At 44.7% G+C, this 27,071-nt stretch overlaps 1 protein-coding gene across 1 annotated transcript; it reads left to right on the top strand.

The window, feature by feature from the left end:
- The first annotated feature begins 296 nt into the window (after positions 1–296).
- On the top strand, positions 297–24,871 carry RBSN (rabenosyn, RAB effector). The gene is made up of 12 exons (XM_008152356.3): positions 297–397; positions 2,946–3,268; positions 6,501–6,641; positions 8,303–8,403; positions 9,571–9,616; positions 9,728–9,889; positions 12,197–12,438; positions 13,650–13,720; positions 19,207–19,293; positions 20,447–20,549; positions 21,807–21,908; positions 23,002–24,871. Exons 2-12 carry the CDS (start codon positions 3,121–3,123, stop codon positions 24,160–24,162), a joined length of 2,364 nt encoding a protein of 787 aa, XP_008150578.2. The 5' UTR covers positions 297–397; positions 2,946–3,120; the 3' UTR covers positions 24,163–24,871.
- Positions 24,872–27,071: the final 2,200 nt, after the last annotated feature.

The raw sequence follows: 27,071 nt of genomic DNA, 5'->3' as shown, positions 1-27,071 counted from the left end.
TAGGAGGTGTTCAAGTCCCCACCCCCACCCCTGCTGCCGCCTCATTCATTGCACACCTGTTTCAGTTTCCCCACCTGTTCAAGGGGAGCAGGGGGAGGGGCCGACTTGAACGCCCTGGACGTGAGCACCTGGGACGTCCAAACGTCTTCTTACGGCGCCTGCGCGGAAGCCGCGGGGCTCCCAACACAATTGGAATGTGTCTCCGCCCCCTTCCCGCCATCGAGGACTCGGCGCTCCTCGCTCAGCCTGCCTTGCGGTTTCCGCGCCGCCGCAGGTGCTCCTGCCGAGCGCCGAGCCGCTGATGGAGATGGCGTCCGCTGCTGTGTGAGAGACCGTGGAGGCCCAGAGCCTGGGCGGAGAACTGGACGGGCCTGCGAGCCTGCGGAAGCCCGACCGGGTACAGAGGGCCGGCCAGGCCTGGCCTGAGGGGCGAGGGACGGGGCTGCCTCCGGCGCGGGGACCGGCGAGCCGCGCGGGGGTGGGGTCGGGTGGCTGTGGTGGGTGTGACGGGCCTGGTGGGCGATGTGGGTTTCGGACTGGACGGGTCGCCTGTGTGTGCTTGCCTTGAGTGGGCTCTGCTCGGTTGTGTGGTCACGCGGGGCGTGTACAGTTGTGTTTGGTCCTGCGGCTGAGGGGTGGGTGGCTGGCGTCTCCCGGGTGCTGGTGTTTGGGGTCTGAGTTTGTGTGGGGTTGTTTGTAGCGTTTTGCGTGGTGTCTGTGTGATGTGTGAAGCTGTCATGTCTGCTCGGTGGGGCTGAGTCTTTCGTGCTGTGTGCGGTTTTGCGACCTGTGCATACCCGTGTTGAGGCGGGTTATGTGCGATTTTGAGGCCGCGATGAAATGCAGCTGTGGGATGTGTCGTCTAATGGGCATGTGGCCGCGTCGCCTTCAAGCTGGTGGTATAGGTGCAAGATAGGTGTGTTTTATTTTGAGGACTTGCTTACGGTATCGTTGTGGGGTCTGGTTTGGTGCTTTGTGATAGAGTCTGGTTTATGGGGATGTTTGGTCATATGATCTTAGAGTTGCATTGGATTTCTTCGTGATTTGTGCCAGGCACTGGGCTAGACCTTGCGGATATGTTGGTGGGGAAAACTTACATAGTCTCTGCTCTCACAGAGCCTACAGTCTTAGGTGTTCAGCCACTTTAAATTGAGATCAGTGCTGTGAAGAAGTGCAGGGGCTGACATGTCAGATGGGAGAATGCCCCAAAGTGAAGGGCATTTTCTTGAGAAACTGAGGTTGGGTTGAGATGTGAAGGGGTGTGTGTGTGTGTGTGTGTGTGTGTGTGTGTGTGTGTGTGTGATTTGCGGTTTTAGGGGTGAGGGCACCGGAAGGAAAGGGGCTCTCAGAGTTAAAAGCTCAGAGGAACCTCTGGCTGGGGAGGGCACTGGAGCTGATATTTCAGTGACTTAGTAAAGAGACTGAGATCTGCTTGTGTATCGTCAGTCATTGGGTTTCTTAACTAGAAGAAAAAAGAACAGGGGCCTGATGTTTCATTTCTTCATTTTCTGGGTCACTGTCACCCTGTTTACGCTTCACCCATCAGGCAGTCCCTCCTCAGTGGCCCTGTAGGCAAGTCCACCCAAAGCTGAAGGTCATACATTCCCTCTCACTCTCTGTTGTGGTTTCTGGCCTCGAGCTCTTGGGGAGGAATTTCTCTGCATTTGTGGGGTGGTTTTGTCTGGGTTCTCCTTACGGCTGGGTGTCTTTCTGAGGTGACATTAGAAGTGACTTTGCCATGGCCCAGTAAAACTGAAAATGTAACTTATTAAGCCTTAAATTGTTTAAGCACCAAGTCTTTTTGTTTTTTAAAATCTTTATTGTGTTTTTTAAAAAGATATATTTTTGTTGATTTCAGAGAGGAAGGGAGAGGGAGAGAGAGAAACATCAGTGATGAGAGGAACATGGATCAGCTGCCTCCTGCACGCCCCCTACTGGGGATCAAGCCCGCAACCAGGGCATGTGCCCTTGACCGGAATTGAACCCAGGGACCCTTCAGTCCGCAGGCCAACTCTCTATCCACTGAGCCAAACCAGCCAGGGCTAGTCTTTTTATTTTTGAGGCAGTGAGAACATTAGGCTTCCTGCTCAACTGTCACTTACTAGTTTATAAAATCTAGTAAGTTCACTGGAAAGAAAGTGCTGTACAAATATAAAACACAAAATAGATTTTTCTTGCCCTGGCCAGAGTGGCTCCTTTGGTTGAGCATTGTCCCATGCACAGAGAGGTCACCAGTTCCATTCCCAGTCGGGGGCACATGCTGGGGTTTCAGTTTGATCCCCAGTAGGGGGCATGCAGGAGGCGGCTGATCGATGTTTCTCACATCAATGTTTCTCACATTGATGTTTCTCTCCCTCTTCCTCTCTCTCTCAAAAAAATCAGTAAAAAATATTTTTTTAAAAGATTATTCTTTTTGACCACTAGGTTTCTAATGCTCTCCTTAAACTGATGTTGGGATTTTTGTTCAGTTTGGTTTTATTAGGGCAGACACAGTCTTTCTAATTGTTGCGTGTTACACAGGTGCAAGAGCTCAGTGTTTGTGGTTGAATAAACGGTCAGGGTACAGAGAGTCAAAGAAAAACTTGTTTGTTGATAAGTACTTCAGACATTTTCCCTGTGGTCATACAATTTTCTGAAGGTGGACCATTTGGAACAAATATTAGAGAATTGCCTTAGTATTGTGTTTGCTGTTGAAGTTGAGTTTTCCTTTCTTAGCTTCAAGAATCTGTTTCCCATTTTATTGAGTTTCCATTGTCCTGTGATGTTCTCATATCTTGGGTTTTGTGTTTTCATCTAAGGATTTGAGAAAGCCGTTTGTGTTCTCAAACTTGTACTGAGCAAACATTAAAGACCCTTATTGAATTGTGGAAAAAAAGAAGAAAATTCTCAATTCCTGCTAATTTGCCTGATTGACTTAACCCCCTTCTCTTATTTCCTTTCTCAAGGCTTCTCTTGCTCCAGAGAGGAAGCCTCATCCAGGGCCATGATGCCACTTCCCCATCATCTGTGTGCTGCTTGGTTAAGCTAATGCTGCCGGACGGAGCCTTGTTCCTTGTGGAGGAATCCAGCTGACTCTTGGCATGAGGCCCCTGCATTGTGGGGGTTGAGAGGGATACTCCCATGGCTTCCCTGGATGACCCAGGGGAGGTGCGGGAAGGCTTCCTGTGCCCTTTGTGCCTGAAGGACCTGCAGTCGTTCTATCAGCTTCAGTCACATTATGAGGAAGAACACTCCGGGGAAGACCATGATGTCAAAGGGCAAATTAAAAGTAAGAGGGGAGGATCTTGCTTATCCCATTCTGTCAGTGGGAGCTTTAACTCACGGGATAATTTTCATCAGCTTCCATGTTGCCACCAGAACGTGATAACCATAAATTAATATGAATAGTCACAAACATATATCTAGTGCTTACCTTGTGCCAGGCATTGCTCAAAGTCTTCCCATATATTAACTTCATTTAATCCTCACAGTAGCTATCTGTCTGTGAACCCAGTTCTACTGATGAGGGTATCAGACACAGATTAGATAACTTGCCTAAAGTCACACAATTGGCAGAGCTAGGCTTTGAACCCAGGTCTTCTATCACCTCTAAGTCTAATGCTATTCCTCCCACATGGCATCACTGCATATACTGCAGCTGGAAAACAAACAGGTTATCTAAATTCCCTTCAGGAAACTGAAGGGCCTCCATGATTTTCAATGCGTGTCTAGACTTAACATCAGCTGAACTGGGTCATAGATTGTGATACCACTAAGACTTTGATGCCAGTGGGTAGAGAGGTTATAGAATGTCCTCGCATTCCTTTTATAATACCCCTTTTATTAGAGGAAAAATGGTTAAGGTTATTTAGGGAATAATAGGTATGAGAATCTAGATAATACTAAATAGAGTGGAAATTTTGTTCCTTGTGAAAGTAACTTAAAAGTATTCACTTGTTTTTTCTCCCTCCACTACCTCCCCAGCCCCGCCCCCCCCAATCTCTACTAAGAGATTGAGTTAAGCATTCTTTAGTCAGGGAGGAATTCTTAATTATGTTGTAATTTTCTCTATTTCAGAATCAGAAAAATAAAGTTTTAAAGATAGATATCAGATTTTTGAGAAATTCTTTGAAAAGAGGATCACCTCTCCATTTGATCTTTTGATTTTTTAGAAATTTATGACATTGCTAGTTTAAGCAAATGAAATATTAAAACCAAAAGAGTGAACCTTGGTTTTAGGTTTTGGAGGCAGTTTAAATAAAATATAAACTTGTCATTACTAAAAAGTGGTCAGTGGGTTTGGGCTCCAGCCCTGTTTCAACATTAGCACGTGTACAGTAACGTAGAAGAAAAGGTGGTTGAGAATCAAGTTTGGCTTCTGCCTTGTAAGTGTTTTTTAAGATCATATGGGCTTGTTCTTAATTGGCCCCTCTTGAAGGGCTACACCTACCCCGGGGGGGTTGCCAGGTTGTTTTTCTGTGCCTCCTAAAGGTTACAGGGCATGGACTGCCTGTTTAATTCCACACAGTGTAGTCTTGTTTGCAGAAACGAATTGATGTTTTCTAACTCCAGTTTCCTATCTCCTAAACCCTTTGTTACATCAGGTACTTTCCTCTCTCCTGTTGTTAAGAACGACTACTTAATATATTTTAGAGGATGTGTCCTTTAGCTCTGGTGGACCTTTATTTCCAGTTGGGGAAAGCCATCCCAGAGTGACTGATAATCAAAGAATCTGCTTATTAGCCTGAATGGACATGTCTGTAACCTTGGTAATTTCACCCCCTGCCTGACAAGCCCCTCCATATCTGCATTTACATTTGAAAAGCTATGGGAGTGGTTTTGTTTGTTTGTTTTTTAAATCCTCACCTGAAAATATTTTTCCCATTGATTGTTTTAGACTGAGTGGATGGGAGGGAGGAGGTGGGAAGATATTTTTCCCATTGATTGTTTTAGACTGAGTGGATGGGTGAGAGAGAAAGAGAGAGAGACATCAATTGGTTGCTTCCCACATGCACTGCGACCAGGGCAGGGGATGGAACCCACAATCGAGGTACTGCCCTTGACTGGGAATTGAACCATGTGGGCCAGTGCTCTAACCACTGAGCAACCAGCCAGGGCTATGGTTATATTGTATTAAATCTGATATTTCCTACTTGATTCTAGTGGCAGAAACGGGCAGCAGTCACCCAATATTTAAGAACATTAATGAGAGCAACTTAGAATTGAGAATTCTTTTTCCCACCAGTTGACTGTTGTTCTATTTTGATAGCAGGTCCTCTCACCTCAAATGAGGTGGCTGAACTCCTGTTCTGCAGAGGTACAGTTTTGAAATCAATGCTGGCTCGGAAGAACTGAGGCTCTTGTTTCAGACATGAGGTTTCCAGTTCTAACCCTGGTGCCTGTTAGCTCTGATCGTTTGCCCATCTTTGATGTCATGTCCTCATTTGTAAGTAGGGCTATCACCTGCCTCATAAATCGATAGAAACACATTTTTTTAAAAAGAAACATCAATGAGAGAGAAACATCAACATCCACTCTCTCTATAAAGCAATGGAAAAGATATCCTTGGGTGAGAAGGAAAGAAAGTACTTTACTTTGTGCCTGGTACATATATGGAATCAACTCAGGATACATTCATTTTCTCTGTTTTTACCACATCTAGTTCTCTTTGTGTTGTGTTTTAAGTGTTTTATCTGTTTCTTGAAGCTTTTTGTCAATATTCTTACACATACATTTGGTAAGTGAGTAGAGGAAAAAGAATTCTATGTACAGTTAAGCATTATGGAGAACAGCAGCCCAAGGATAATGGTTTGGCTGAATCTCATCCTGGAGGTAAACAAGAAGTGTTTACTCATGAATCCTTAGGATAAATACATCAGTATTGTAGAATTTGACTTAAAAAACTTTAATTGAGGTTTAGTTTACACATAAGTTTTTAAGTGTACAATTCAGTGAGTTTTGAAAATTGTATATACTCATGTAACCACCTCTCCAATTAAGATAAAGAAAAAAACACTTCCATTACCCTGGTCCCCTCACTGAAATTAATTTTAACACTTTTATATAATTGGACCTCTTACATTTACTGCTAATATTGAGACGTAAATAGATTGCTCTGGTATTTGTAGTATAATGGTTGAATGCTTATTATTCTATTTTATTTGGGATCCAGAATTTTCTTGAGCATTTAAAATATCTTTATTGATTTCAGAGCAGAAGGGAGAGGGGGAGAGAGAGATAGAAACATCAGTGATGAGAGAGAATAATTGATCAGCTGCCGCCTGCACGCCCCACACTGGGGATCGAGCCCACAACTCTAGCATGTGCCCTTGACCAGGATCGAACCTGGGACCCTTCAGTCCTCAGGCCAACGCTCCATCCACTGAGCCAAACTGGCTAGGGCTTGAGCATTTTTTATACAAAGCATAATTATTTCTAACTCTTGTGTTTTGAGATTTCACTCCACTCTTTACTGGCTGTTTTTCATGGACTCATTTATGGTGTTTTTTCCATTTTTCAAGGTCTTGTTCAGAAGGCTAAAAAAGCAAAGAACAGGCTGTTAAAACGAGAAGGAGATGACCGAGCAGAGTCAGGGACCCAAGGATATGAATCTTTCAGTTATGGAGGGGTTGATCCTTACATGTGGGAACCCCAGGAGCTTGGTAAGAAATTTTCTTTATTCATTCAGCAAATGTTTATTGAGCATCTCCATGTTCTTGGTAATGTCTTAAGAGTTGGCTGAGGAGGCATCAGCAAGCCAGAATGGTCTAAGCTTCTTGTGGACCTTATGTCTAGTGTGGTGAGAGGGAGACAATGGACAAGAATGAGCTGAGCACCTGCCTTGTGTTAGGCATTGCATTAAATGCTTCCCATGGGTGCTCTCATTTAACACTCATTGCACCCCTTGGGCACCTGCTCAGGATCAGACACTGGGGTAGGGATCCAGGTCTGTGACATCAACCCAGGCACAGATTCCATTGACTGGACTGTCTCCTCTCACATAGGACAGTACCTGCCTACTGAGAGGCACTGGTTTGCACAATTAATTTTCTGAAACACACAATTATGGTACCATATATTTATTTTTAAAATAATCATCTTTTTTGAGGTGATGAAAATATTCTAAAATATATTTTGGTAATGGTGGCACAACTCTGAATATACTAAAAACAATTGAATTTGTATACTTTAAATGGTGAATTGTATATATGTGACTAATATCTCAATAAAACTGTTACCAAAAAGATCATGGTGTACAGAGGTGAACTAGCTAATCTTACATGTGCTTTATTATCTTTTCATATTCATTATCTTGTTCACCTTTCACCCAAAGCCTTGTGAGACAGAATGCATAGTGACGTTCATTCCCACTTATATATGAGGAAACAGGCTCTAAAAAGAAATACTTACCCAGGGTCATTTACCATATTTTTATAGTGCCGCTACAGAATGTGTCTTTTTGAATGAAGAAATTTCTAGAATTGCACTGTCCTATGATAGCCACTAACTATATGTAGCTATTTAAATTTAAGTAAAATTAAATAAAATTAAAAGTGAATTTTCCAGCCATACACTAGCCACATTTCAGATGCTCAGTCTCCACATGTGGCTAGTGGCTACCATATTGGAAAGTAGGAACATTTTCATAAAGGCAGGAGAAAATGGCTTTAAATATAATACTATACACATGTAATAATGAGTTACATCTGAAAGCCAATTGGAAACATGAAAGAGAAATTTCAGGTATGTGAATTATTATTAGCTTTTAAAAAAATGTTTTCTATTGACTTTAGAGAGGAAAGGAGAGAGAGAGAGAAACATCAATTGGCTGCCTCCTGCATGCCCCATTCTGGGGACCGAGCCCACAATCTCAGGTATGTGCCATGACTGGAAATTGAACCTGCGACCTCTCAGTACATGGGAGAGCATTCAAACAACTGAGCCATACTGGCCAGGGCCTATTAGCTTTTTTGATAACTTATTTCGTAATTGCTAATGTTAAATTATCAGGGTGATTTTCTGAATAACTTGCCTGTTACAGTAGCTGAAGGAAGTCACAAATTTGGGGAAGGTGAAACAAATGGCAAATTTTAGAAGTTAATATTTACAGTCACCCCTAAGAACATGAAAGTAAATTTTAATTAGAGTATGGTTAGAGAAGAAAAGATACATGGATGCTTTCCTAGTTTTTGAATTTTTAGTAGGACTCTAAAATCCTAGAATTTTTACTTGTTTTAAAAATTTATTGAGGATAAGCAGCAAGGTAGAGAGGCTTCCTCAGAGAAATGACAAGTTATATATCTCCCACCTCCTCTCCTTCTAGGTGCTGTGAGAAGCCATCTTTCAGACTTTAAAAAACACCGAGCTGCAAGGATTGACCACTATGTTGTTGAAGTCAATAAATTAATAATCAGGTTGGAAAAGGTAAATTTTGCTGTTTTAAAACACCTTTTTCCTGCAAGTATATATTTTCTGGGGGAAAATTACATTTCTGCAGCATGTGTTACGTAGATTGTATATATTGGGTGCTGGCAAGTATCTGATGTTGGCAGAGAAATGCCTCCCCTAGAGAGGTACAGAGAATGGGGGACAATTCTCGCCTGCCTGGTTTTACTGAGGGGAATAGCCCAGGTTGACAGAATTGCCACACAGCCAGTTTCCCTTTTCCTTCCGATGAACCCACTTGGCTACTGCAAAACCTTTCTGTCTTCAGAGTCTTTCCTCTTCCTCTCTGAGGAAGCCTCTCGACCTTGCATAATCACACACTGGGGCATAGTGTGTGATATCATTTCTTGGCAAACGGAGGAGCTGGTGACTAGGTCTCTGAGGAGAACTTGGTGTTGAAACATCTTGACTAGGCCTTTTGTTCTCTGGTATGACTGCGTGTTCCATGTCATGATCACTCTGTTTTACTTTGACCCTAGAAATGCTTGTGGTATATAAGCTGGATTGTGTGGTGGGCATGGCAGTAAACACCGGTACAGTTTTTTGTTTTTTTTTTTTTTTTTAATTTAATCCTCACCCGAGGACATGCTTATTGATTTTTAAAGAGAAGGGAAGGGAGAGGGAAGAGAGAGAAACATCAATGTGAGAGAGGAACATCTATTGGTTGACTTCCTGTATGCACCCCGACTGGGAATTGAACTTGCAACCCAGGTATGTGCCCTGACGGGGAATCGAACCTGCAATCTTTCGGTGTATGGGACAACACTCCAACTAACTGAGCCACACTGGCCAGGGCCTGGTACAGTTACTAAACTAGCCACATATTTCCCTCCTGCATAGTCCAGTAGGATTGTGGAGAATCAGGAGTTCTCCATTGCTTTCAGGAGCCACCCCCATCACATCTTTGCCTACCCCTGGTTAAGAGTTAAAGGGCTAACTGACAATAAAGAGAATGGAAGTGGGTCATAGAAAGGGAGGTGCCTTCTAGATTATCCCATGTGAAATTGCTTGTGACTTTGTGGGATTGGAGCTGAGAGGTGAGACTTGAGAAATGCAGATATGGTCATTTCCGCTTAATGCCTCATGCTTGTGGAAAGTGTATCCATCACCTGATAATTACATTTGGCACTATTTTCTCCTTGTCAGCTCACTGCATTTGACAGAACGAATGCTGAGTCAGCTAAGATCCGAGGTAACTCTAAGAATTTTGCTCACATTTATTCTATTTTTCTTTCTCCCTGACCAACTTTCTTTTTTAAATGGCTTTCTTATTTGTTTGGTTTTTGTTTTGTTCTTCTCAAAGCAATAGAAAAGTCTGTGGTGCCTTGGGTCAACGACCAGGATGTCCCTTTTTGTCCAGACTGTGGGAATAAGTTTAGCATCCGTAACCGCCGCCATCACTGCCGGCTCTGCGGGTCTATAATGTGCAAGAAATGTATGGAGCTCATCAGCCTTCCCTTGGCAAGTAGGTAACATGGCAGCGGGACCCTAGACCCTAATCTCCTCCTGAGACTAGCTTGTTTGTTAATCACTACTGGGTGATTTTTGAACTTTTTTGTTTAAATTAGTGGTGTTTGGGATCTTTATTCATGCACCTGTTGATTCCATGAAGCCCAGAACAGGGTAGGCACTGTGCTAGGGGCCAGGGATGCAATGGTCTACAACGGGGCTAGCAAACTGTTTTTGTAAAGTTCGGATAGTAAATACTTTAGATTTTGTGGGCTACATATGGTCTCTGTGACATTTCTTCTTTTTTTAAACACTTTTTAAAAATGTAAAAACCATTCTTAGCTCAAGGTTCATACAAAAACAGGCTGGACTTGGCTTATAAGTCATGTTTGCCCACCTCTGGTCTATAAGGCATTATTCATTCCTCCAAGAAGTTCAGCATCTAGCAGGGGATATAGACTCACAAACAGATACAGACAGTCCTCAGGTTATGTCGGATTCGACGTACGTCGTTTCGTGGTTACGTGACCATCTCCCATTTATTTATAAAAAAAGTTCCGTCATTTCGATGTATATACACATGTGCTTTTTGGTTTTTATTGTTTATTTACCACAAGTAAAGGTCAGGGATTGTTATCTTTCTTTTAAATTTTTGTCACTTTCACTTCATTACTGCTGTGTATGTGCTCCATGTTTGTCTATTATTAGGTAAGATGGGAGATGGAGATGTAACCACGAAACGATGTACGTCGAGTCCGACGTAACCTGAGGAAACTATTAAAAAACATAAAGCACATATGTACATATGTTGAAATGACGGACTTTTTTTTAAATAAATAAATGGGAGATGGCAACGTAACCATGAAACGACGTACATCGAGTCTGACATAAACCAAGTACTGTCTGTAATTGCTTTACAAGAGATAAGTACGATGAGAGAAGTTGCATCAGGCACTCAGGAGAGCTGACCAAATCTTTATCAGCTCTGCTTAGAAGTGGCAGATGAGGTGCTGAGAGGAGACTGTAGGAGACGGTCTTGAAAAATGAGCAGCAGACTAATCCATTTCTTTGAGATAAAAGTCACAAGTGGTCATTGTCATATAGAACAAACTGTAATGCCATAATATAAGAGACACTGAGTGTTGTGGAGGCTGGGGGAGAATGAGAGCATGGCTACTCAGGGTCAGAAGGTGATGTTCAAGAGGAGCCTTGAAATGACTAGGATTGCAAAGAGATGGGGCAGGAGGACATCCTGGGTAAACAGCAGAACCAAAGGCATGGAATTTGGAAAGGCCCTGTGGAAGGTTAATGGATGAGCAAACAGAATATTTGGGGGAGTGTGAAGACATATTTGAGAATCGTGGGAATGAAGCTACAAAGGTTAGATGGAACCAGATGTCCAGAACTCTGAATCTCAGCTGGTTAAAAGTTGCTCGAGATGATCTTATGGGCTTCTGGCCAATTCTGGGACATTTGGGTGGTTTTGCAACCCTGGAGAGTTCCGCTGACCTTGCATGTGCTGTTGGCTATGGAGCGTCTGGACAACATGGGCAGAAGCAGATGCTTCCTCTGTCAAGCTCTGACATCCACGAGCATGCATTACCTTGATACTTCCCCTTTCTCCTTGAGACCGACTCCCTGTCTCACCTGAGACTTTATAAGCTCACTATTGGACACTATTCACCTCTCTCCTTGGGTTAATTAACCAACATTTACTGGGCAGCTGCTATGAATTGGCCCTGTAGTATATGTAGGGATATAAATATGAATAAGTCATTTCTACCCTGAAAGAGTCACAGATTCCTAAGGCAGCTCGGGGGTGTACATAGACCTGTCATACAGGGAGAAAAGTGCAAAGTTCTCCATGAGGGGCAACATGCTAAGAACTGATAGGAAAGGCAGATCATTTGTGCTTCGAGGAATAGGGGAGGACTGCCTGGAGGACATGCCATTTGAGCTGAGCTCGGAAGGTGTAGGGTTCAGGTGTTTGGGAGTGGGGAAGGCTGTCAGCATAGTCCAGGAAGAATGTGGGTTGTGTCTGAGGCGTGGCAAATGGAGGGGGCAGTAGGAGGTAATGCTAGGCTAGCGGTGGGCCTTAGACCCTCAAAGACAGACTTAGGTTGTCTGGCTCTTTCCTGGATGGCAGTGGAGTCCCTCCCGCCACAGAACCTGACCCCAGGGAGGCAGAGATGTGGGTACTTCTTGCTCATAGGCAGAGCCTGCTCTTCCCTCGCCAGCAGCATGGACTCCCCTCCTGTCGTGGGCAGTGGAGTGATTGGAGGCTTCAGGCTCACGGCTGCCTGTCCTGTGTTGTGCTTTACAGATAAGCTCACCAGTGCCAGCAAGGATTCCCTGAGCTCCCACACGAGCCCTAACCAGTCACCCAACAGTGTCCATGGCTCTCGCCGGGGCAGCATCAGCAGTGTGAGCAGTGTAAGCTCCGTCCTGGATGAGAAGGATGATGACCGGATCCGCTGCTGTACCCATTGCAAGGGCACGCTGCTCAAGAGAGAGCAGCAGATTGACGAGAAGGAGCACATCCCCGACATTGTGAAGCTCTATGAGGTGACTGGCTGAGTGCAGTCCTGGGTCTGATTCGAGAGGCAGATTTGGCTGTTCATTACATCCATGCCTGCAGGTTTGGGAGGATGATTTGGAAAGTTGTTCCTTTGACTCATTTTTAGTTTCTGCTAAAGGGCCGTGGCATGATTTCCTAACTAGGGCCCTGGGTGAGTCACAGACTCATCCTGCGTGTGTTGCCACAAACTTGTTCCCTCACTTTCTTGCCTTTTGAAAATAGGTTGGAGGCTTTGGTGGCCCAGGGACAAGAGGAGAAAGGATTGTTGCCATGTGGTGTGGACAGGTTCTGTGAGTGAGGGTAGAAGCTGGAGCTGGTGGTGAATAGTGGGCCAGAAGAGTCCTGTGATACTCACTCGGGATCTTCAGGCTTAGAGCTTCCCCATTTAGTCCATTCACGTGCCTCAGTTCTAGAACACCTTTAGTAGATGCTACTTTGAGAGGAACATAGTGTAGTACAGAAACATGGGATTTAGTGTCAGAGAGGTTGCCCTCCCAATGGCCAGGTGAGACCTGCAAGCTGAGGAGGTAGGTAGGGAGGTGGGGAGAGATGGGGAGGAGATGAGCCCTGGCAGAGGAAGCAACTCATGCAAAACTCTGAGCAGAGGAACAGTGTTTATTTGTCTGCTGATCACTGCATGGTCCCTGTTAGCAGCTCTGCAGGTTATAATGGCGGTGTTTCTGGAATCACCATGAAAATATTCAAGTTACTAAATATTGTGTTAATTAAACCCTATGCTGAGCTGCAGGTGCAGCCATTATCCATCCTTTATGTGGAGTTCATGACCTGATAACTCATTTTGTAAATTGCCACTGTGCTTTTTGCTTCTGTCTTTTTTGAAGTAAGCCTTGGTGATGCCTTGTGCTGGTGTCTTCCCTTCGCAGAGAAATTCTAACTAAAAAGCAACTAATTATTTTTCTCTGCCTCCCTAAACTCTGGCTTGTGTCTTGGAAGGCCTTGTTCCTCTTTCCTTCCTGCAAGATTTTCTGCTTGTAAAGTAGATCTGTAACTCAGGAAATTGATAACAGTAAAAAGAAACAAACAAACAAACAAAAAACTCCACAAAAAATGCACTATCTGCCTTTTTATATTTTAGAAAACTGTACAGTTTAAATATATCTTTGTTGATGCAGCATAACTTCTGGGTAGGCTTTTCTGTTCCCTGAGAGCACCACTTACTCTTCTTTTTTGTTCTTAGAAACTACAACTTTGCATGGAGAAAGTTGACCAAAAAGCTCCTGAATACATCAGGATGGCAGCATCATTAAAGTAAGCTATTCCTCTCTGTTTTTCTGAACCAGTGCTGACTCGTTTTAGGCATTTTAGGTCAAATCTTTAGTAACTGAAAGAAAATCTTAACTCTGGCTGTACTTTTCTTCTGTGTCCGACTGCAGAGAATCTTTGTCATGTCTCTTTCCGTGTGGCACTGTTACAGTCCTCTGTAGCCATGTTGAGGGGACCCCAGCTACTCTGATTGAGCAAGTTGGGGAAGGGCCTCAAGCGATAGGCACCACTGCCAAGTGCAGCATCTGGAGGTGAGCAAGAGCAGTGTGTCTCCTGCTCATGGCTGGGTAGATGCCACTTCAGGGTAACACTGAGGTATCAGGGCTTAGGGCAGGCATTTCCTTTAGAGCAGGGGTTGGCAAATGCCAGCCATAAGCCAAATCTAGCCATCTGCTGCTGCTGCTTTTTTTCTTGTTAATCCTCACCTAAAGATAGTTTTCCCTTGCTTTTAGCTAAAGTTGAAGGGAGGGAGAGAGGAAACATCGATGTGAGGGAGACATATGGATTGGTTGCCTTCCACATGCACCCCAACTGGGGCGGGGAATGAACCTGTAACTGAGGTACATGCCCTTGACTGGAATCGAACCCATAACCCTTCAGTGTGTGGTCTGACACTCTAAACACTGAGAAACACCAGCCAGGGCTAATTTTTTTTTTTTTTTAATGAAGATAAAATTCACTCTTTTAAAATGTACAGTTCAGTAGTTTTTAGTATATTCACAACATCACCTCTGCATTAATTTTCAAACATTTTTGCCCTGCCCTGACTGGTTTGGCTCAGTGGATAAAGCATCGGCCTGTGGACTGAAGGGTCCCAGGTTCGATTCCGGTCAAGGGCACATGCCCAGGTTGCAGGTTAGATCCCCAGTAGGGGGCGTGTAGGAGGCAGCCAATCAGTGATTCTCTCTCATCATTGATATTTCTCTCTCTCTCTTCCTCTCCCTTCCTCTCTGAAATCAATAAAATTATATTTTAAAAACACACACACACACAAACTCACATTTTCGCTCTGGCTGGTGTGGCTTAGTTGGTTGAGCATTATCCTGTGCACCAGAAGGTCACTGGTTCGATTCCTGGTCAGGGTAAATGCCCAGGTTGCCAGTTTGGTCCCCAGTTGGAATGCATACAGGAGGCAATCTGTTGATGTTTCTCACATTGATATTTCTCTCTCTCACTCTTCTTCCTTCCTTGTTCTAAAGTCAATTAAAAAAAATTTTTTTTTCAGCATCCTGAATGAGCAGTCATAGCTCATTCCCCCTCGCCCTTTATGGAAAAGATTTGCTGACTTTTTCTTAAGAGCTTTGCTCCTTCTGAAGGGAAGTGATGTGTGAGCTAGAATTTGAGGTGCTACTACTAAGTCAGATCCCAGCAGTGTTTTCCCAGCCTTCAGAAGAAAAAATTGTGGTAATCATTGTTTTCAGTTTGAGGATTGTCTGCCTTTGTCTTAAGTCTATGTTGCCACCTGTCATTTTTGTAGTGATGCATGTAGGATTAGATGTGCTTTGTTTAGAACAAACCTGAATTTTTATTTGGACACATACAGTGGCAATATTGTATAGTGGTTTCAAAAAACAAAGGGTGTCAGTGACCTTTATATGTTAGTGACCATGTTCTAAGCTCATTGTGGATTTTATATATAAAGAAAATTAACTTTTTTGTTTGTACAGTCCTTAAAGAGTTTCCTGACTCTTGTGTTTGTAAATCTTTGACTTACAAAACATGAAAGACTAAATCCAGTTGTTTTGTGCAAAAACACCCCTTCTTTTACATCTCTTCCTGACTCTACTGTTGCATTGGTTCTCTTCTCCCCTTCCCTGTTCTTTCCCCAGTGTTTCCCAGCCCACAGGGAAGAGAATAGCAAAAAGGTAGGGAAACCATTGTAGGCCCTGTCCCAGTTTCTCTCCATCCTAACATCTAGATGTCTGCAGCCCCTGGCAGCAGACAGTGGAAGAAGAGAAAATCCTATTTCTTGAGCCCTCTCAGCCACCACTGTCCTATGGCCCCTTAATCCTTGTATTTGTACCTCCTAGACCCCAATTTCCTCTTTCCATTCCTTAGCCTAGAGCACTGGTTCTAAAGAACAGCAGGGAAATGAGCAAGAATTTCAGTCTGCCCTCTCTGTGAGCAGGCTGGAAGAAGAACTCCAGGTGATTCTGACATATACCTCCCCCAAATGGAAAGTTCTTGGTGTGGAGAATCTTTTCCCCCTAAAGCTTTCTGGAATCAGCACCCCTCCTGTATCCCTGCCTATTGGTTTGACATTAGAGCAGGACTATTTCTACATGGACGACAGCAAGGAGAGCTGTGTTCCTGGAAGTCTGATTGGCACTCAGTGTTTTCCTCATGAAATTGTTACCAATGGACTCCTCTCCCTGAGTTCAGTTGGTTTTTGCTTTGTGCCTCAGACACAATTGTGGTTCATGGACCTCCCTAGCCAGGTGGGAGCTACCATTGCTAAGGGCATTTCCAAATATCTAACTCCTACTCCTTCCTCTTAGAAAAGCTGGTTCTAAAGAGCTTTACATGCATTTCATTCTCTTACTCTTTCATTCAGTGCATAGTCATTAAGCACTAGCTCTATTCCTAGCACTAATCTAGGTGCTGGGGCTGCAGCAATGAGCAGAACAGCAATGTCCACTTTTGTGGGAGCACAGGCCTTATCCAAGTGAACAAAGAATGAACAGGGTAACTCCAGATGTGATCGTTGCTCTGAGGGAAATGCAGTTGGTTGTCATAATTGCAACCAGGGGAAGTGATTTCAGATTTGGGCCAGCCTTGTTATTTTCCACATGACTTGGAGATATTGAAATAAAGCATAGGTCTTCTCAATTCTAGTCCAATGTCCTTTTTTGCAAACTAAGTAGTAAAAGATAATGGAACAATCTTACTGAGTCCTCAAATTATAGCACACACCAATATTTTTCAGCTAGGACTGTTTTATAGGTGGTAAAATAGGTAAGCACAGCAGTCCTTTCTGCTTATTTAACTTAAATTGCTGCTGCTTCAGAAGCGGGGTTGAGTGGCCAACGCTCAGGCTGGATTAATAGCTGCAAGATCTTCGGAAATGTTTCTCTTCTCAGTAAACACTGATTAAGCTTGATCCATGTGCTAGTTACTGAAGACATCAGAATGAAAAGCTACAATCACAGCGCTTGGAATTTAAAAGTCTGGTGGGGGTGACAGATTTTCAAATGATCAATTCTAAGACCACAAAGGAACTGCTGTTTCTCTGAGACTGGAGTTAAACCACTTCTGGCCTTCCCTGTTGTCCCTTGCTCAACCCTGGGCAGAGTTCCTCCTTCTCCTAGATTTGGAGTCAAAGTGCTTTTCTCATGTAGGGAGCAGTTGTTCATGAGACCCAAGAGCATGGGGCAATTGATACAATATCGCTATTGGGGAATCCCTTGATCAGCTTTCCAGTTGTTCCTGTTGTGTCTGGATAGCCTGTGAGTGAGAAAAGCCAAGTGTTTTCTGCTCTGATGTAGTGTAACCAGTTCATTTAGTAAACCATTTCATGCATGTTATTAGATATAGTGAAATTGGTTAGGGGAAATAGGCCAAAGAAGGTTAGGTTGCATTTATTTTGTTGATGAGTTTAAGAGCTGGTCCTCGAGGCCTGTGGTGTTTGCAAACTTTTGTACTACATTATGTACAAAAGTCTGAAATGCCACTTGGAGAGAATTAACTGTGTGTCCCTTTGTGAGGCCTTAAACCTTTAGAGTCCTCTTAGGCTATACTTTCCAGTCCAGCGGTCGCCAACTGGTGGTCCAAGGACCACTGGTGGTCCATGAGGTCCGAAAGGTTGGCTACCGCTGCTCTAGTCAGTGTGATGAAATGTTGAGTGGCTTCTAAGTAGTATGATATTTGCTAGCAAATTGAAGTAGAAATTCTAAGTGAATTCATTTTCTCAACTTTGGTGCATGGACAATTAATGATTATGCCATTAACATTTTGTTCTTGAAGAAAGTAAGTATTCAAATTCTAATTAATATACATTTACTTAATTCATACATATTGGAGACCTTTGTTTTTCAGTCATTTTAAATGATGTTGAAAAATTGTTCAGTGAGTATCTATATATATAAAAGCCTAAGCAACCGTTATGACCAAAGGACTGGAACAACTGGTCAACCAGTTGCTATGACATGCACTGACCACTGGGGGCAGATGCTTAATACAGGAACTGCCTCCTGGTGGTCAATATGCTCCCACAGCCACCTCCCATGGCCCCTCCCCCTGGCTGGCCAGCCCCCATCGGCCCCTGGTGCTAAACCATTTGTAGAGACCTGCTTCTGGGTCGGGGTTTTGTATGTAGAGAGCAGCTCCCTCACTGCGATCTATTGAAAGTCAGCACTCAACACAAGGGTTTGTCTCGCTCCCATCCTCTCTCTTCCCCAGGGGCCATCCGCACACCATGGTGGTGGCGTGGCAGCAAGGGAAGGATGGGGGGGGGGAGGTGGGGAACCGCGCGGTGGCGGGGCGCTGACAGTGGCATCGGTGTCCGTTCCTTCTGCACCTGACCCAGTGACTGTTGTCTCCTCTTCCGACCCCGCCGGGGCTTTGGGCCTGGACTAGGATAGGGAACCGAGGGTGGGTGGTGGTGGACGCGGCCCCTTTCCCAGGGGGGCTGAGGGCCGGCTCCCTTCTTGGGGCTGGTGGCCAACCTCCTGCAGTCCCTCCCGCAGCCAGCTAACCTCTCACAGTCCCTCCCGCAGCCAGCCAACCTCCCACAGTCCCTCCCGTAGCCAGCCAACCTCCCACAGTCCCTCCCGTGGCCAGCCAACTCCCGTAGCCAGCCAACCTCCCGCGGTCCTTCCCCGTCCTCCATGTACGAACTCGTGCACCGGGCCTCTAGTCTCTCTATGTATAAAAGGCTGATATGCAAAGTGTCCCCTCGAGAGTTCGACCTGGAGAACAGGAATTCAATTGCTCGCTATTATGTATGCTGACTACCAGGGGCCAACACGGAACATGGCAGGCTACCAGTGGTGGCAGTGGGGTGCTGAGGGAGTGAGGGAAGGAGGAGGCGGGAGAACTGCCACCATGCGGGTGGCAAGGGAAGGAGGAGGCGGGGAGGTGGGGGGAACTGCGTGGTGGCATGTGGGTGGCAAGGGAAGGAGGAGGTGGGGAGGCAGGGAACCTGATCAGCCCTGATCGCCGGCCAGGCCTAGGTACCCTACCCATGCATGAATTTTTGTGCACCGGGCCTCTAGTATAAACCATAAAACCAATTGATAATGTGAAAATTACACTCAGTTAATGTAACAGATTCAGTAGTCAGTAAGCTAATTTAGCTTTCAAAGATATGTTGTATCTAAATCATATGAAAGCCCAATTTATCTTAATGCAATTAAATATTGAATCATTCATGATAATTTTTCCACAGTAGAAATAAAATGACCCATGGCTGTATATTTTCTGAAAATAAAAAATTTAAAAACCTAAAATAAAAATCTATGATTTCTCCTTAGTGCTGGAGAGACAACCTACAGGCTGGAACATGCCAATGACCTTCGGGTAGAAGTGCAGAAAGTGTACGAGCTAATAGATGCTTTAAGGTAATGTTTGGTGATGTCTTATCTACTGCCTTGAGTAGAGGAGGTGCTATTTTAATGAGGTATTGGGTGGCTAGCAGACCTGAGCTTACCTGGAGTCCTGATGACAACAGTATTTGTAATAATGAGGCTGAGGAAGGTGTCAGCTTTGGCACTCAACACATCTCAGTAACTTTTTAAAAAATATATATTTCATTGATTTTTTACAGAGAGGAAGGGAGAGGGATTGAGAGTTAGAAACATCGATGAGAGAGAAACATCGATCAGCTGCCTCCTGCACGCTCCCTACTGGATATGTGCCCGCAACCAAGGTACATGCCCTTGACCGGAATCGAACCTGGGACCCTTGAGTCTGCAGGCCGACGCTCTATCCACTGAGCCAAACCGGTTAGGGCTCAGTAACTTTTGGTTAAGGATTTCTAGTATTCAGTATTATTATAAAGGAATGCGAGTTTATTGAACACCAGCTGTGTGCTAGGAAATATCACTGGATATTTTTAGAGTGCATCTCATTTTTTCTATCAAAGTTACCCTATGAAGTAGGGATTAACATCCCCATTTTATCGGTGAGAAAATGCACCACAGCTAGCAAAAGTGGTGGAGCCAGGATTGAAACCCATATTCTTTCTTCAAGTCAGCAGCTACGTTTTAACTGTGGACTGGATGTTGGGGTTGAGTCAGCCCTTTGCAGTGTAGGGAGTGCAGTGACTCAGAAAGAATTGAGATGAGGAACCCTTGTTCGTCCGTACAGGCAGGACTGGCTAACTAATGTGTGGGGCCTAGAGCAAAATGAAAATGTACGTTCCTTGTTCAAAACTAAGAATTTTAAGACAGTGACAGCAGAATAGTAAGCCAAGGACGGGGCTCTTCTAAGCACCAGACCCATGTGTGGTTGCTCATGTCACTCACCCTTGAAGCTGCCTCTGCACCGTGGTCAGTCCCTCAATGGCCAAGTGTTTGTCATGTACCCTGTGCTGTGTTAGGGGCCTCGGATACAGCCAAAGGGTAAGAAACGACTTTGCCTTCAAGGACACTTCGGTGGAGTCTCTAATCTGTCTCCTCCACAAATCTTCCCAGCATGCAAGCCTGGCAACTCAGAGACTTTGTTTCTGAGGCTGACAGCGCTTGTTACATTGATGTGTTTGTTCCAATTCAGTAAGAAGATCTTAACCTTAGGCTTGAACCAGGACCCTCCACCACATCCAAACACTTTGCGGCTGCAGAGGATGATCAGATACTCGGCTACACTTTTTGTGCAGGTAAAGCCATCCTGGGGTGGCAGAAACATTGCACTTGCCGCCCCTGCTCTTCTACCATTCAGGAGGCAGACCAAGCCAAGGGCTTGTTCATTTCCTATTTGCACATTGATTATTTTTTAAGATTATAAATGCATTATGCCACATTTTGAGAAAAATCTGGATTTCAAAGAAAAGTAAAACCTACTTTTAATCCTAATGTCCTCAATACCACCACCCATTATTCTGGTACATATGTATGTATATATATATATATATATTTTTTTTTTCTTTTCCATTTATATTTATCATATAAATTGTTATAATTAGTGTATATTTGCACATTTGTGTCTTCTCTTTTTATCACTGAATTTTATATCATAGTACTTTTTTACATGGTCCTCAAAGAGCTATCATTTGAATACTGCTACAAAGTACTGTTTTGATATATATACCATCCTTTATTTAACTATTTATTTAACAAATGGACATTTGATAGACTTCCATTTTTTGCCATTATGAGTATTGCCTGATGGATATATGTGTGCGTACTATTTCTTCCTTGGGATAAGATCCTAAGGGACTTTTCCTGGGCCGTTGGGAGGAAACAGCTGATTGTTCAAGGGCAGGCTGAAGTTGGGTGGTTAGATCTGAGTTGTTTCAACCTCAGAAAGCTCCTCAGCCACATTTAACCACCTTGGGGCTCCATGAAAGAGAAATTTAATAACGTCCTGTTGGTTTAGTTTTCTAACATTGTGTTGCAGAGAATTAGGCCTTTCTCCTTTTGATTAGTGGCTGTATTCCACAGTCATATGGTGAGTGTCTGCTGTGTACCAGGCAATGTTCTAGGTGCTGGGTATCCTGCCATGAGCAAAAAGGCAACATTCCTGTTCTCACAAAGCATCTATTCCAGAAAGGGGGTTAGATGAGAAAAAACTAAGATATGTAGCTTACGTTGCAAAGTGCTGTGGGCAAGTAGAAAGCCTAGGAAGGATGGCAGGAAGCGCGGGTGGAGAATTACACATTGAGGCAGGGCGGGCAGGGAGAAGGCCTCATGGGGAAGGTGGGTAACTGGGGTATTTGGTAGTGGTCATTTCATAAGGGACAGGCAGGCCCATTTGGAAGCTGACTCTCTGACCCATTTAGGGGTTTAGTCTTTGTTTACTACTGCTAATGAAGGTGACTGTCCAAGGATGGAATGGCTTAGCCTAAACGGACTCTCACCACGGGGCTCAGGTTCATTAAAGGTTTACGTGTAACATTGTCTATGAATCCCTATAGGAAAAGTTGCTTGGTTTGATGTCACTGCCAACCCAAGAACAGTTTGAGGAACTAAAGAAAAGGAAGGAAGAGATGGAAAGGAAGAAGATGCTGGAGAAACAGGTGAGTGAAGCTCAGGGATGCTGGCATCTGGCTTCCTCTTTGGGGCTCTTTTGAGCACAGAGGCCTCCACATGCTCCCAAGAGGTCCTTTGCGGTTGTACATCAGAACTCTTGCTCTCTCTAGTTTCCATTTGTCTTCTGTTCTGTTTTAGCCTCTCTCTCTAGACATCAGAATTGTTTGTTTTTCTCTGCAAGTCCTATTTTCCTTTCAGAAGTGCTACTGGTTTTCTTCTGTCCAGAATACAATAGAGACTGGCTGAGGACCCACACACCAGCAAGTTCTTTGTAGAACACTTTGGAATATGCAATATTAAATTTAATACTGTGAGAGTTTCTGGTGTAGATGAGTGTGGATATTTCTCTCTTTTCCGAGTCCAGCGCGGCTAGAGAGCAATCCGGTTCCTGAGTAGGGGCGGCTGGGGATTGAGAAAATGAAAGAAAGAGACAAACACAGAGCTGGAAGGAAAAAGCTGGGGCTGGGTGAGAATGCTGTCCTCTGATGGAGAGACTGGGACCCAGAGCCAATACAGCGTGTTTATTTTATACAGCAAAAACAGGAAGTTTTACTAAAGGTCAAGACAAAGGAGATTATGTGCATTCTTGGGTGGGCCCCGAGTCTTATTCATTCCTGGTGCTTGGCTAGATTTAAATAACAAAACCCACCCCCTGGCACCTGGGCTGAAGGTCAAGCTGACAACACTCCTGCCTCTGGCAAAGCGTGTTTCCAGGACATGACTTTGCCAATGCCACTGGATTCAGCTGACAATAATTAAAGAAATGCCCATGTGTCTTCCCAGGCGCTCTCTACAGATGAGTGCTTTAAGACAAGTGTATGGCCAGTGGGTCTAAGATTGAGAAAATTTTATCCCTTAGCTTAATGTTACTATTTTATTTTTGAGAATCAGGGTTTGTCCCTCCTCTCCCCGTGAAACGAAAGCATGGTTTGATTTTAGCAGTTGGCTGTCTTAGTCCTGAAGGGGGCAGTTGGAGTCTCACAGGTACAGGAATAGTGAGAATGCAGAAGGCAGCTGATTGTATGGCTGCTGATGGCCTGGTGACTGTGTTTTTTCTCTTTGGTTCTGATGTCTCCCTAGGCTTCCCTGGAATCCCAGCGAAGGCTTGAGGAAAGGCGGAGTGACCTGCCATCTCGTGCCAATGGGGAGGTGGTGTACCTTCGAAGGGGCTCTGCCCCCTTGAGAAAGGCTGAGGGCTGGCTCCCACTGTCAGGAGGTCAGGGGCAGAGTGAAGACTTGGACCCCCTCCTCCAGCAGATCCACAACATCACATCATTTATCAGGCAGGCCAAGGCCGCAGGGCGGACAGACGAAGTGCGCACCCTGCAGGAGAACCTGCAGCAGTTGCAGGACGAGTATGACCAGCAGCAGACAGAGAAGGCCATCGAGCTGTCCCGCAAGCAGGCTGAGGAGGAGGACCTGCAGCGGGAACAGCTGCAGATGCTGTGTGAACGGGAGTGGGAGCGAGAAAGGGAGCAGTTCCAGGCGGCGTCCTTGCACACACGGACCCGGTCCCTGGACTTCCGAGAAATCAGGCCTTTTCAGCTGGAACCCAGCACAGAGCCTTGCACCCCCCTTGCTCATGCTTTGGATCTGGGTTCTTCCCCAGTTCAGAGCAGTGCAACTCCCAAGACCCCTTCACCCAGCTCTGCTCTTGAGCCTATCAGAGTGTGGTCTGGGCCCGCAGCCCTTGGCCAGGAATTCTTCCCCCAGAGCACCAGGTCACAGCCACGCGAGGTGCCCTCCCTAAATCCCTTTGATGAGGAGGACTCCTCCAGCCCTGCAGCAGAGGGCCCTACCAGCCCTCGTGCTGCAGAGCCTTCCTTTGGCCCTCCATCCCGCATCCTCAAAGAGTACAATCCCTTTGAGGAAGACGAGGAAGAGGTGGCAGCGGCCGGGAATCCCTTCACTAACTCCAGCAGCCCAGCACCCAACCCCTTCAGTGAGGAAGAGGAGCGTCCTCCCCAGAGGCCCTCAAGCCCTCCTGTTCCTGGCAACCCCTTCGAGGAAGCCACCGGTACCAACCCCTTCGAGATGGACAGTGACAGTGGGCCAGAGGCCGAGGAGCCCATCGAGGAGGAGCTCCTCCTCCAGCAGATCGATAACATCAAGGCGTACATCTTTGACGCCAAGCAGTGCGGTCGCCTGGATGAGGTGGAGGTACTGACAGAGAACCTGAGGGAGCTGAAGCGTACCCTGGCCAAACAGAAGGGGGGCTCTGACTGGCCACTGGGCAGGTAGAGCACCTTTGGGCCCAGGGGCCTGGCAGGAGAGGCTTGGTGGAATTGATGGGCAGGAGGAAGGATGAGAATTAAGATGCATACAGGTCAGGGAGGAAATCCGCTATTTCATGCTGTGTACTTGGAGGTTTTTTCACTACAATTGAAAAATAAAATGGGAACTAGAACAGGAAGAAGCAGCATTCATTTGCTGTTTTTCCTGGGCTTTTTTTTTTTTTTTTAAATTGGGTTTTCCCTTTAGAAGGGACTTAACATTTTCACTACTGAGATATAACTAAATGCATTTCTGCTGGGTCCTGGTGTGCACTCGTGGGTCCATTTGTCCTGCCTAGTCTTCGGTCGTGATGAGTATTATAGGGAAGCCTTATATATAGGGCCTCCGTTAGCCAAGACTGACAAGGTGGATTCCTTTAAACCGTGCTCTCGTCTGGCAGAAGCCTGACCCCGTTAGGCTGTGGGTTCCTTTCCCTGGATCTTCCTCTGCCCTGCTGGGTACATCCTGCCTGTGCAAAGGAAGGGGTCAGGTATGCTAGGAAGGTGCTAGCTTAGACCCAGGAGATCCCAGCACTTTTTTTAAAGAGAGGGTGATGGGGATGAGGTTTCACCAGGTGTGTTTCCCTCAGTTTAAGTTCTTGTTTGTCTCTTTTAGGAAGTTAAACTCCCAGTGCTGAGGTATCACTGTAGTCTGATCATGAGCTTTTTAGAAAATAGAAGATTAACTTTTTGGTTGATCAAGGTCGTATTATTTGGGAAAAGAGTCTCCACCCTGGAGAAACCTCCTGGAGCTTTGGCAAAATTACCTGTGCCTGGGGTTTTTTAGAGGCCTTGTCTGTAGTTTAGGAATGGGTGATCAGGAGGCTTTCGTGGAACATTGTCAGATAGACGCTTCCCTAAGTCAAAAGGTAATTCAAAATAATTTCCAAGGCTGGTTAATCAGCTTTCTTCCCTTTTTGTTCATCCTGTCCTGACCTGGGGCACTGGTGAGATTTTTCTTCCCAATGTTTAGCATTAAAAAACTAAAATGTTTGAAGAAGCACAACCCAGGACCATTCTAGTAACACGGCAGTTCTTGAACTCTTCACCAACTAAGGACAAAAAGGGAAATTGTTAATTTAGCTCTGGTGCTTTGGTTTATGGGAACATAACCCTTAACTGACATCTGACATGATATCCAAGTGTGCTCAGCTCTGGGTAGAGTTCCTGTAATTACACTTGTTAATTAATGAACAATAACTGACCACTAGTCACTTTATACCCCTTAACTAACTCTGGGTCGTACTCTCACTGGTTACTGATGGGAGAGCTACATTCTGAAAAACATTGTGGTATAAAAATATTGTGTGTTTGTGTTGACACTATTTACATTTCTTTAGCACCTGCTGGATCTTTGGGCTGAATGAAAAGGGGGTGTATAAGGATGTGGGAATGGGGAGTCAGTGGAAGACTCTTTGCATTAGGGTTCTGTTCACAAAGGAACATGAGTGGGTTACTAACGTCAGCCAGTACCAACGTTGCTGGCAGGTAGTTATGGGCAGTTGGCATTCAGGCATTTATAATGCTGCCTCATACAGGCGTCATTTCTCCCTTGAGGTCCACGCCCTTCATGCTGTAATTCTGGAGGCTTCATGGATGGCCTCCAGAAACATCCTCCCTGCTCAGTCTGTCATTTCTCTCTGGCTGAAGAGGAGAAAGCTCTCTGCCAAAAAACCAGGTAGTTCCTAAATGCTGCCAAAGCTGCTTTACATCATAATCACTTTCCTTATGAGAATATATCTCTTTTAGTTAGCTGCTGGTTTCAATTAAGACTAGTTTACTAAACTAGTCTTTGAAATCAACCATAGGTAGCAATATGCAAGTAACTAAGCATTGAGAACTACACATAGGAAACATTTTTAAAACAAAAAAAAAAAACCCAAACACAAACCCTCCCCCACAAAACACTGAGTATCCTAAATCAAACTAAAACCCGCTGATATGACTGAATTCTTCTATGGCCATAATCTTAAATGAATTCTTTTTTTTTTTTTTAATATATTTTATTATTTTTACAGAGAGGAAGGGAGAGGGATTGAGAGTTAGAAACATCCATCAGCTGCCTCCTGCACACCCCCTACTGGGGATGTGCCCGCAACCAAGGTATATGCCCTTGACCAGAATCGAACCTGGGACTCTTTAGTCTGCAGGCCGATGCTCTATCCACTGAGCCAAACCAGTTAGGGCAGCTTCCATGAGTTCTTTAATTTAATTCTTACATGGCTCTCTTCTCCTATAATCATGGACATGATAGGAGTTAGAATTCACTATCCCTCAGCAGTACCATTTCCCAGAATTCACACAGGCACACAGTTGGATTTACAGAGGTGGGTTAACATCAGGGAAAAGATGGCCTATGAATTATAATCACAACTTCAAGTTCTTGACTCATGTGGATATTTCACCTCCTGCAGTCCTTCATCAGAAAATGAGCAAGTTCTTGATATAGCATTGGCAAATCTCCCAAAAAACATCATATATGGGAGAGACTTCGGCTTTTTCCTTTTATGCCTTGTTTGTATTTTTTTCCCTGTCTAATACACTAAGGATACTTATTCAATGTATTTGCAACTCAATGTGTTTTTGCTGTTCAGATACTAAAATGTACCTGGTCACCATGAGCCGCCATGTGGTAGGTTGGACATTTGCATAGTTATCTTGGGACTCAAAGTGAGAAGCTGGTCTCTACCAGGTTAGAGTCTGTGGTAGCAGATTATGCTGGTCATCTGATAATGATGGAGATATTGATTTGCATGCACTGGGGCCTGGTATTGGAACCTTTTAAAAAAAATAAAATAACAAATATTAGTGGTTGGAGATGTGTATGTATGTGTGCATGCGTGTTGCATGAGAGTCACCAGATAACATACCTTCCCC

This window comes from Eptesicus fuscus, chromosome 18, assembly GCF_027574615.1.
Source record: "Eptesicus fuscus isolate TK198812 chromosome 18, DD_ASM_mEF_20220401, whole genome shotgun sequence".
Classification (NCBI taxonomy): domain Eukaryota; kingdom Metazoa; phylum Chordata; class Mammalia; order Chiroptera; family Vespertilionidae; genus Eptesicus; species Eptesicus fuscus.
Note: the sequence above shows the minus strand (reverse complement) of the source record. Positions and strands in the feature narration are given on the sequence as shown.